General features: G+C 39.2%; 1 protein-coding gene across 8 annotated transcripts in view; it reads left to right on the top strand.

Annotated features, from left to right (window-relative positions):
* The window catches only part of MTRF1 (mitochondrial translation release factor 1), a 71,703-nt gene extending 64,141 nt beyond the window's left edge, over positions 1-7,562 (top strand). For 4 of the 8 annotated variants that reach the window (XM_047854219.1, XM_047854227.1, XM_047854235.1 and 1 more), the window contains 2 exons: positions 2,825-2,923; positions 7,120-7,557. In XM_047854219.1, the coding sequence (XP_047710175.1) occupies positions 2,825-2,923; positions 7,120-7,233 (213 nt within the window). In that variant the 3' untranslated portion in view covers positions 7,234-7,557. Of the gene's footprint in view, positions 1-2,824; positions 2,924-7,119 lie in introns of all 8 variants that reach the window. The other 4 variants (XM_047854242.1, XM_047854251.1, XM_047854268.1 and 1 more) reach the window with 4 other exon arrangements.
* Positions 7,563-11,754: the final 4,192 nt, after the last annotated feature.

Genomic DNA, 11,754 nt, shown 5'->3' on the forward strand with positions numbered 1-11,754 from the left:
TGGGGGTAGAAGAGAGATTTATTGGCCACTATATATACCTTTTGTACTTTCTGAATTTTGTACCATATAAATGTATGATATTTATTCAAATATGTAGATAAAGGTTAAACAAAATGAATAAGTGCCATTGATATAAGTAAACAAATTATTGTGGGATTTTAAATCCTAAAAAAGGTTAAGTTTGTCTTTGAGAGAGGTTGGAAGAGAAAGTGTGCTTTGTATTGTTTGTGGATAGGTATGCTACCCTAAATTGGGAAGGATAATGAATTATATAAACTTTAAACATTAATTATTTTTTTTACCTGGTCTCTTCACACTTTTGTCCTTCTAGCTTTCCTTATGCACATTGTAACTTCCAACTAGTAAAAGTGATGGGATAAATGAGAGAATAATCCTCTCTTTGTGGTAATCCTAGACTGTGGTTCAGGATCAGTATATACATTTGCAGATAGGAATGCTCATTAACAAACCATTGCTTCTTGGCAAGTAAGTGATAATGTAAACACGATGAATTTTGTGACATTTGGATTAATAAAAGACATTGGGATTTACTTGCTACTTGGCATTTCAGTACCAAATGTTCACACAGTAATTTTTAAAATGAGTATTTAATATTGGTCTGATACAAATAGTGTGTGTGTGTGTGTGTGTGTGTGTGTGTGTGTGTGTGTGTGTGTGTGTCTTCAGAAATTTCTGGCTTCAGGCAGCAGAAAAGGCCTCCCAATTAACTTGTCCATCTGTGTGAATTTTTTAGTAGGTATTTCTAATGCTTAGAGAAGTTTTGGTTCAGCTTATATATACAGTAGCTTTTATATGGAAGGCATTATATCAGGTTCTCAACTCTGGCTCCATTTATCACCTAAAGAGCTTTGTAGATCCCTCAGCCCCCCGCCCCCCACCCAGAGTCTAACATAATTGATTTGGGTGGGATCCTGGGCATTAATATGGTGATAGTAGTTTCCATACCTGGCTGGTTGCAGAATGGATGGCCTAGGGAATATTCTAAATCTACATAATCCATGATTCAGTATATCTGAGGTTGGGCTTTAGCATCTTTAATTTTTAAAAATGCTCATGATGGTCAGCCATATTTAATTTAGTTCCATATCATTTGCCTAAGGGGTTAAGAAAATAAGTTATAGGGGCACCTGGGTGGTTCATTTGGTCCAACTTTGGCTCAGGTCATGATCTCACGGTTTGTAGGTTAGAGCCCCACATCAGGCTCTGTGCTGACACCTCAGCCTGGAGCCTGCTTGAGATTCTGTGCCTCCCTCTCTCTCTGTCCCTTCCCTGCTCACCCTCTGTCTCTCTCTCAAAAATAAATAAACATTAAAAAACATTTTTTGAAAAAAAAGTTATAGAAATATCTTTTTTTAGTCTTAAAAAGTGGAAGTGTGTGAGAGGGGGTATTGTGTTGGTGAGGTAGTGTAGGTGAGATTAAGAAGAATGCAAATAACCATGGGGTACCTGACCTGCGGTGGCCCAGTCTGTTAAGCGTCCGACTTTGGCTCAGGTCATGATCTCACGGTTCGTGGGTTCGAGTCTGGCAGGCTCTGTGCTGACAGTTCAGAGCTTGGAGCCTGCTTCAGATTCTGTATCTCCCTCTCTCTGCCCCTCCCCATTTGCACTCTCTCTCAAAAATAGACAAACATTAAACAAAAATACAAATAACCATAGCATAAGGCAAACTGTAGTGTGCTGTAGAGAAGATTCCAAGTGTAAGGAGTTTCAAAGGAGAAAGTTAACCTATTTCAGTCGTTGCTAGCTGGAAAGGTGGGGATGATAGAGTGTTTGGGAAGGGCATCCCTTGAGATGATGTTTTAGCTGAGTTGACAGAAATGCACATAATTTTGATATGGTTTAATAAGTGGCATTATAGTGGGTCACATAGTTTTAAGAAATGATGTCAGGAAGGTTGGCCACATTATGAGGTACCTTGAATGATGAATTGAGTTGTGTCTGCTTAGTAGACAAGAAGAAACCGAAGAAGTAAATTTATCAGAAAACTGTTTTAAGCAGGCTAAGCAGGGCAACACAATGTAAGCAGCGAAATGGAAGAGGAATCAGGAGATTTTTACAGGAATGAAGGTGAAAATAACAAGCCCTTGAATGATAGAAATGGAAAGGGCAGGATGTAACAGGTGACCCCTGAAACCATTGGGAATGGGCAGGTAGAGAATACGATGAATTGAAGATGGATTCTCCCCTGGTGTCTGTGTCAAGTTCCCATGAAATGTGAGCTAAGTTGCAGGATGTCAGAGTTTCCCACTTGGAGCCAAGGGCATGTGGTGGTGTTATTTATAGAACAGGAAGAAGAACTGATTGGGATGCAAGGATAATTTGGTTTTATTTTTTATTTGTTTTTTTAATGTTTATTTTTTGAGAGAGAGAGAGAGAAAGAGCGTGAGCGGGGGAGGGTCAAAGGGAGAGGGAGACACAGAATCTGAAGCAGGCTCCAGGCTCCGAGCTGTCAGCACAGAGCCCGATGCGGGGCTCGAACTCACAAGCTGTGAGATCATGACCTGAGCCGAAGTCAGACACCTAACCGACTGAGCCACCCAGGCGCCCCAAAGATAATTTGGTTTTAAATATTTGAAGTTTAAAGTACCAAAGAGACATTCATTCTTATTCCATAACTAAGCTTTACAAACCTGTAGTCTTAAACAGTAAGTTTTGCCCATTCTTGTTCCTTGTCACTTTGTATATATGACTTTTAGAAAAAATTGAACCTGTTATAATAGAAAAGTCATTTACAAGTATGTTTCCATTATAATAAAGGTAATTATAAAGTTAAAATATGAATTGCCTTTTTGTTATGACACAGGTGGGAACAAGAGCCCAGTCAGAGAGAATTCGGACATATAATTTCACCCAGGATAGAGTCACTGACCACAGGATAGCATATGAAGTTCGTGATATTAAGGTAATATTACTGAATATGCTTTATGTACTTTGCTTTTCAAAGAAAGTATACTCAAATTCTAGAGAGTTATGTCTAAAATCTTACCAAGTAATTTAAAATCATTAAGCCAGTTTAAGATAGTACCCTAAAATTTGCAGATACTTGGATTAGTTTCATGGTAAAAAATGTGGTCTTTATGCCAGTTTCAAACAATTCTCTTTGAACTCCAGATTCTTTGCTATGCAATCACAGTGTACTAAGGTATATTCAATATGCATGTATACACTGTATCAGTTTCCTGTTGCTGTGTAACAAATTACCACAAATTTGGTGGTTTAAAATATTATATCTTAATGGTTATATAGGTTAAAAATCTGGACACAACAGAGATGAGTTCAGAGCTCTCAGGTCCAGTTGCTTGCTTGGTGGCCCTTCCATATGCCCAATCCCACTTTGAATCTTTTGCAGGAATGGCACAGGCCTTTTTAAGGGCTCATCTGCTTAGGTCAGGCCCATGCCAGTGATACTCCTTTTGAATGACTCAACGTCAACTGATTAGTCACCTAATCACTGGAGTGATATTCTGTCATATTCACAGCTTCTGCCTTGACATAAGGGAGGGACTTCTGCAAGCCCTCCACCAGGGGGCATCTTAGAGTTCTGCTTACCACGATGTATTATTGTTCATTAGATTCAGGAGTTATAATTATGCTGTTGGGGAAAGACCCTCTCATCATGGTTTGAACATTAACCTAACTAAATCCCATTTGGCCGGATCACTGACATAAATCATTAATGATGAAGCACAGGAAGATTCCCCTTTTGCTTCCACTGAAGGAGAAAACGAAGTGGTTCTCATAAAGGACTGTGTACAAAAGGCAAGAGATGGAAAGTTCTGATCTTTTTCCTTGATGCCATGTGATATATAAGGCTTCTTTCATTTGATTCTGTCCCATTCTATACTCAAAATTAAAGTCCTCATTTTACAAGGGGAAATGTCTGTGTTTTCAAAATATTTAGAAATTTCTGTGTATCTTATGCCACTTCCTCTGTCTTCTCAGCAATTTAATACTGTCTTAAATAGGAACATAATAGCCTTGTCAAAAAGGAGAAGATATTTGCTCACTTCCCTTTCCTCAGGAAACACACAGCAATAACCAAATATGTTTGGCCATATTGTTGTAATTACACCATACTCTTTCATTTGTTTTCTGGTAGTGGTGATGGTTTTTCCTGAGACAGCTGCATTCTTATGACCAGTAATATTTTTTAGAATAGCCCTTAGGTCCTCAGTTGGTATTCAGTATTGAAACAGGCAAATTAAGTAGCTTTTATAGTTATAAAATACCTGGCTTTGGCCTGGTTATAATAACTAACATGTTATTACTGACGAAACTAGCATGCCAGACTCCGCAATGTAAGGGAAATTATATTTGCGTGCTCTCATTATGACTAACCCACCTATTGGAAAGAAAGAAAACATCCCATATTGGTGAAAGGAGGAAATTTGGAAATGTCACGAAAAAAAATGTAGTAAAACATTGAAATCTATATGAAGGACAGTAAAGAGACAAGTAGGAGTGAATAATTTAGGAACTGTAAGAGTTGTAGATGAGGCAGGAAAAGTGATTGAGGGCCTTAATCTGAGGGCAGTAGCCCCAGGACAGAATAGAAGGCGTGGAGGGGAAAGAAAGTGGATGTCTGTGGGACTTAGCTCAGCTAAGCTCAGCTCTGCTCCTTTATTTTAGAGCCTGACCTCCTTCCATTTACATAGTTCTTGATGAAACTGCTCTGCTCTTACACGATTGAAGACAATAATTGGTTTGTTTGGGGAGGAAATCCGAACAAGCCCCCACCAATGAGTTCCTTCCTAGCATTTTTAAACCGGAGACAAAGAGGGTTAGTCTCTCTCTTGGCTAAAGCTGAAATATGTAAGATTTACAAGAGGCTAGAAGCCACATTTCCAAACCATGAGGAGAAGGCAGTGTTCAGTAAGAGATGAAGCTGATGTATTGAAAGGAGCAAAAATAGAACTGGATGGAAAGAATCTTGATGATATTAATCCCCGCATTCATTTATTCGTAGGCTGCATTCCCAGGGCAGTGGCACCAGCCTTTACATTCCTATCCTTGGGTTCTGTGAGATCACCTCATATTCTTAGTGTGAGTTCTCGTGTAGGTGATTTTGTTTTTATTTTCATTCATCTAGATAAGAAGCACAGACTACCCTATAATATATTGTTTTATGTTTCTATTGTTTCTCAAAGTCCTTGTGCAAATTCCTGAACATCAACCTATCTCCTGCCCTGTATTTCCCTTAAACTGAAGATTTTCCCTTGCTCTGAATACTTTGTTTTCATGCCTTTCTTCATCCTCCTTTTGACTGAAATGCTCCGCTCTCTATTTAGAGAAATACTATTATCTTTTTAAGATCTAATGCAAATTTTTTCTTCCTGCCTAAACTCTTCCCTGATGCCACCTTCTTTTTTAATGCTTATTAATTTTTGAGAGAGAGACACAAAGTGAACAGGGGAGGAGCAGAGAGATAGGGAGACACAGAATGTGAAGCAGGCTCCAGGCCCTGAGCTGTCAGCGCAGAGCCCGACATGGGGCTCGAACTCACAAGCTGTGAGATCATGACCTGAGCTGAAGTCAGACGCTTAACTGACTGAGCCACCCAGGTGCCCTGCCACCTTCTTTTAAAATTAACCTTACAACCCTCAGTTGCTTCCTTGATTTCTTGCTCTGATTGTGGTGCCTCACTCTGTCACTAGATTATGAGCTTCTGGAGGTTAGGAACCACAAGTCATTCATCCTTGTTCTATCTCTAGCACTCTGGTTAATCCAGTTGAACTCTACGAGTGATGTGATTATCATTTAAGAGGGATGATCCTTTTGATACAATTTCCAAATGATGAAATCACCTTGGCAATACCATGATCATTTGAGTTCTGGGCCTGCTAATTTTATAAGCAGTTTCCATATTATGCTCAAAATGGTTTAAATCTTAATTTAAAAGCTTATCATAGTGCTTTTGCTTTACTTTTTATTTAGAAACTTCAAGTATACTTTGAAGGCTGGTTCAAGGGGTGCATGGGTGGCTCATTTGGTTAGGCGTCCAGCCCTGGCTCTGGTCATAGCTATGGGTTTGAGCCCAGTGTCACAGCTCAGAGCCTGAAGCCTGCTTCTGTCTCTCTCTGCCCCTCCCGCATGCATGCGCTCTCTCTCTCTCTCTCTCTCTCTCTCTCTCTCTCTCTCTCTCTCTCTCTCTTCCCCCTCCTCTCAAAAATAAACATTAAAAAAAGAATCAGTACACATGCTGTACCTAGATGCAACAGTTAACATTTGCTGCCTTTGCCTTCTCTTCCTCCTCCACCTCCTGTGTTGCTGGTGAACCATTTGAAAGCAAGTTGCAGACCTCAAGACGTTTGTCCCCTAAATATTTTGGCATAAATATTTTTTTGGTTGCACAGGACTTCTACATTTTAAAACCACATTTCCAATTTAAGAAAAAACAGAACTAGTATAAGCCACTTATGGATTAAATACAATCTAAATTTGAGGGTTGGTATGAGAAGTTTGAGCTTGAAATGGTCCTGGGAGGTCCAGAGGACTTGGCAAGGCTGAGAAGGGCAAGGAGGGGCTGTGCATGTTAATGTGGCAGCAAGGTGCCTGGGGCATTGATGGAGGCATTTCAGTCTTTCTTGCCCTTGGGAAATAATGTGTTATGAATGAAAAGGGTGGGATTTTCAGGGCAAGAGTAAAAAGCCTTATCTTTTCTGGGGAACAAAAGAAGGCAAACATCCTCCCAAAGATGGTTTGAGACCTAGAACCCTGTCTAGGAAAGTCAAGCAAAGGAATTTTAAAGAGAGAGGTGGTAAATTTCAAGTCTATTCAGATCTCCTTTGTTTTGGTGTTTCCAGAGTTGGAAAGATACAACTTCTAGAAGATTGATTTTTAAATAAAATGCTAATGGAAACAAAGAAAGAGTAGAATTCCATTTACTCTTTTGGATTCACTTTTAACATAAAAAGCCAATATAACAGGATCCTCCCAAGTTAGCAATTGTGTTCATTATGTTGTAGAACCACTTCAGTAATCCATTGTTGCTATTAAATATGGACTGTAAAGAAACAAAGTAAATATACATCTAATTCTTTGCTTTGTTTCTCTTATTTCTACTAATCAGGTTTTTATAATAACTGTCTCTTTTACCAGGAATTTTTATGTGGAGAGAAGCATCTGGATCAGCTAATTCAAAGACTACTTCATTCAGCAGACGAAGAAGCCATTACTGAATTTTTGGATGAAAACCTTAAATCAGCAAAATAAATGCTGATTTATTATAGATTCTTCTATAAGTGAAACAGACCTATCTCAAGAAGCAGCTGTTCATAAAGTGCAGCTAAAATTACACAGTATGTACAAATATATTTTTTAATGAATTAAGTCACATTTCTTGACCTAAGAATTTATAAAATACAGTCCCAACTCTTCAAGCAGAAAACAAGCATGCAATGAACATTGCAAAAAACAAAAAAATAAGCATGTATTTTTGAAAAGAGAAATAAAGTATTGGGAATTGATTATGTAATATAGGTCACTTCTTCCTTTTATATGTCTTTTTTTTTTTTTTTTTGAGAGAGAGAGAGAGAGAGGACGTGCAAGTTGGGGAGAGGGGCAGAGAGAGAGGGACAAAGAATCTCAAACAGGCTCCATGCATGAACTGGGGCTCGATCTCATGACCCCGGGATCATAACCTGAGCCAAAACTAAGACTTGGACGCTCAACCAGCTGTGCCACCCAGGCACCCCCAAACATGCCTTTTTTTTAACCATCTATAAATTAAACACATTTTCCATTTATTACTTCAGGATTTTACCGCATGGTAAAATTTAGTGATACAAGATTTATAAACTTCTTTGTAAACCCCTATTTAAAGAAAAAGTATTATTAACCATGTTAAAATTAGGCTTTAAACTGCTACTTTTATTTTTTTATTTTCTCTCTTTAAACTAATTTTTCTTAGTTTTTTTTTAATATTGGTTTATTTTTGAGAGAGAGAGAGAGAGAGAGAAAGAGACAGAGAGACAAAGTGTGAGCAGGGGAGGGGCAGAGAGAGAGAGGAAGACACAGAATCCGGAGCAGGCTCCAGGCTCCGAGCTGTCAGCACAAAGCCCAACGCGGGGCTCGAACCCACAAACCACGAGATCATGACCTGAGCCAAAGTTGGACACTTAACTGACTGAGCCACCCAGGCGCCCCAACCTGCTACTTTTAAATAAAAAATAAATATTGTGAAGAATATGAGTCAAAAATAATGATTTTAGAGCTCTTTGAGAACAGAACAAATTCTCTACTGTATAAACTACCCGCCAATATTTAAAGTGAACTCTCTGCTTGGCTTTTATTTCTTATTTCACTTTGGCTTAATTTATAAGCATCAACAGATGTGGTGTAATGTGTGTAATTCTCTATGCCTGGTTTTGTGCAGTGATACATACAAAACCCCATCCTTACCTTACAGAGCTTCCAGTTGAGTGACAAAGCCAAAATATAAACCGTTGACTCTAATACAAAGTGGCATGATATATTTAGTAGTTGTGCTAGGAAGTTTCTTGAGTTCAAAAGAGAAGGGTTATTATTTTAGACATTCCTCAGAGGGAAAGACTAGCTAAAATAGAGTTTTAAGACCAATGGAATTAGGAGGTGAACTTTTTTTCAGTGAAATTTTTTTCTCAGTTTTTTATTTTGAAACTTTTCAAGCACATGGAAAAGTTTTTAAAATACTTTTTAAAAAATAGTGCAACGAACAGTGTATACTCTAGTGTCCTACTGTTACCCTTTTGCCATGGTTGTTTTTTTCTCTCTATATACACATATACATACCTGTGGTGGTTATTGGACCATTTAAAAGTTAGTTGCAGACTCTGTAATACCACGCCAAACTATCTCAGCTTGTCCTGAGAATAAGGACATTCTCCTACAAAATCATAACTCCATTATTATACTTAGTTATGTAATAATAATTAATTATGATTGTATAATATAGTTTAATGTCTATCACATGTTAAAATTTCTTCAATTATCCCTAAAATGTCTTTCTAGCTGTTTTCTGTTAGTTTTGTACAATCCAGGATCCAGTCAAGATTCACACATTGTATTTGGTTGTATCTCTTTAGTGTTTGGATTAATCCCCCAACCTTTTTTCCCACATGACACTGACCTTTTAAAGAATCCCACAAGGTTGTTTTGTAGAATGACCTACATCCAGGTTTGTCTGGCTGTTTCCTCGAGCTATTGGTAACTTTTATCCATCCCTTCAATGTACTATGAAGTAATATTAAGTCTAAAAATTAATTAAATTTAGTAAACACATTTGACAAGGCTACTTCATGGGTAATTTTGTGAAATTCAGTGTATTGTGCCAGGAAGTTCTATGGAGTTATACTTTGGCATTATATAAACATTTCATTCCTTGGGGCGCCTGGATGGCTCAGTCAGTTAAGCGTCCAGCTTCAGCTCAAGTCATGATCTCATGGTTCGTGGGTTTGAGCCCCATGTCGGGCTCTGTGCTGACCGCGCGGAGCCTGGAGCCTGCTTCAGATTCTGTCTCTGTCTCTCTCTGCCCCTTCCCTGCTCGCACTCTGTCTCCCTCTGCCTCTCAACACTAAGTAAATGTTTAAAAAAAAAAACAAACATTTCAGGGGCGCCTGGGTGGCTCAGTTGGTTAAGCGTCCGACTTCGGCTCAGGTCATGATCTCGTGGTCCATGAGTTCGAGCCCCGCGTCGGGCTCTGTGCTGACCACTCAGAGCCTGGAGCCTGTTTCAGATTCTGTGTCTCCCTCTCTGCCCCTCCCCCGTTCATGCTCTGTCTCTCTCTGTCTCAAAAATAAATAAACGTTAAAAAAATTAAAAAAAAAAACAAAAACCATTTCATTCTTCATTTAGTGTTAGGCAGCTTCTGAGATGACCCCAGTGATCTCATTCTTGGCCTTCGTACACTTTTGTAATCTGTTCCCCTTGAACATGAACTGGATTTGTTGACTGTCTTCTAACAAATAAAATGTATAGAAGTGGTAGGATTGTCACTTCCAATATTGGGTTGTAAAGAGACCTGCCTCTGGTTCAGGCTCTCTGGCTCTGCCTCTCTTTCTGGCCACGCACACTGTTGCTGGGTAGATTGGGGAGACCCTGGGGCCCTGAGACCTCCAACCAGCCTGTCTCCAGAATGTCACCAGAGGCTCTTGGCCTCATCACAAGAAAGAATCCAAGACCAGACACAACAGTTGAACAGTGCAAGTAGGAAAGTTTATGAAAGTGAGAGTACACTCAGGTGAGCTCAAACGAAAGCTGATGGAATATTTATTACCTGGAGAGGCGATTTGTGGGGGAGCAGGTTTTTGTGCCTTTTCTCCCTTACTTGGCCAAGGTTTCTGGTCTTCCTGCTCTTGGGCCTCTCTGGTTTGATCCAGCTTCTTGTGGCTTTGTTTCTGGAGTGCTGCCAGGACAGGTGTCTACTTTCCCCGGGAGCTGGCCATGACTCCCCTTTTGCTGGCCTACAGGCATTCTGTTAAAACCTAACTAACTTCCTACTCTAACAACACAGGCGGAAGCAAGGGGATGTGAGCAGCTCTATAGAATAGCCTGCGCTGTGTGACAGAACTGAGGACCATGTTCCAACAGCTCTCAAGAAATTAAAGTCTGCCTCCTAGCACATGTATGAGCTTGGAAGCAGATCATTCAGCCCCAGAGGTGTCTTGAAATGACAGTGGTCCTGGTCAGCAGCTTCACTACAAGTTCATGAGACCCTTGAGCCAGAGGCACACCACTGAGCTGCTCAAGGATACCTGATTCTTAGAAATTGAGTAAACTAATGTTGTTTTTAGCTGCTAATTTGGGTGTAATTTCTTACACTAAAATATGTAACTAATACACCCAATGACCTTTCATCTCATTGATTTAGTATCAGTTAATGATGCTTGCTTTGCCTGAATCAGCTGTTCCACTGGGAGTTACAAAATGGTGATGTTCTCATTCTTTCTACATTAATAGCTGGCATTCTTTACAGAAAGCTTTCTTTTGTTTTTCCTCTCACTTTCTCTGAGTTGAGAGATAATTTAATCCTATTTGAATCAGTATCGTTATTATCTCCCTAGGAGTAGGCATTGCCCTCTAAAATAATTGATGTCTCTGGAGAATCTGATTTAACTTGAAATAATGTTCAATTACATAGGGAGTTTCAGGGTAAAGATTAGAAACACAGAAACTAACTTTTGTTGTCACGTATTTTACATAACAGAAACATTTATCCAAGAAAATGTAAATATTAAAACATTGTATGAATCCAAGCAAAATGAACATAGTCTAATAAGCTATGCTATGTCAAGTGTTAGATCACGTCATTTTCATAATTCTTTTTTTCCCAGAAGAAAACCACTAAATACATAAACCCCAAAACATGATTTCTGCAAAACTTCACTAAGAAAGTGAAAAATTGTAAGAGGGAAAGCAGTAGAAAAGGGTATTGATTTGTTACGATTTATTCATTTGGTGATCAGTGTTAACACTCTATACATGCCAAGGAAGGGTGGGCTCTAAGAGGGAATGAGGGCAAAAGGAAAAGTGCTTCTTCAGCCAAAGGCTGAAGAGGCTCCACCTTCCTGGAAGGAAGCCCCGACCTTAGCACCACCAAGGTCTTTGCCCTTCCCTCGTCCTCCAGCTCTGGCTTTTCCTTCAAGCACACACTTTATTTGGAGGGAAAAAATCAAAAGTTGGAACTATGAACCTATTAAAATATTGGATGCTCTTTTTTTCCAAACCTCTATATATGTACAAATAACTTGGGGATCT

This window comes from Prionailurus viverrinus, chromosome A1 (assembly GCF_022837055.1).
Source record: "Prionailurus viverrinus isolate Anna chromosome A1, UM_Priviv_1.0, whole genome shotgun sequence".
Lineage (NCBI taxonomy): Eukaryota > Metazoa > Chordata > Mammalia > Carnivora > Felidae > Prionailurus > Prionailurus viverrinus.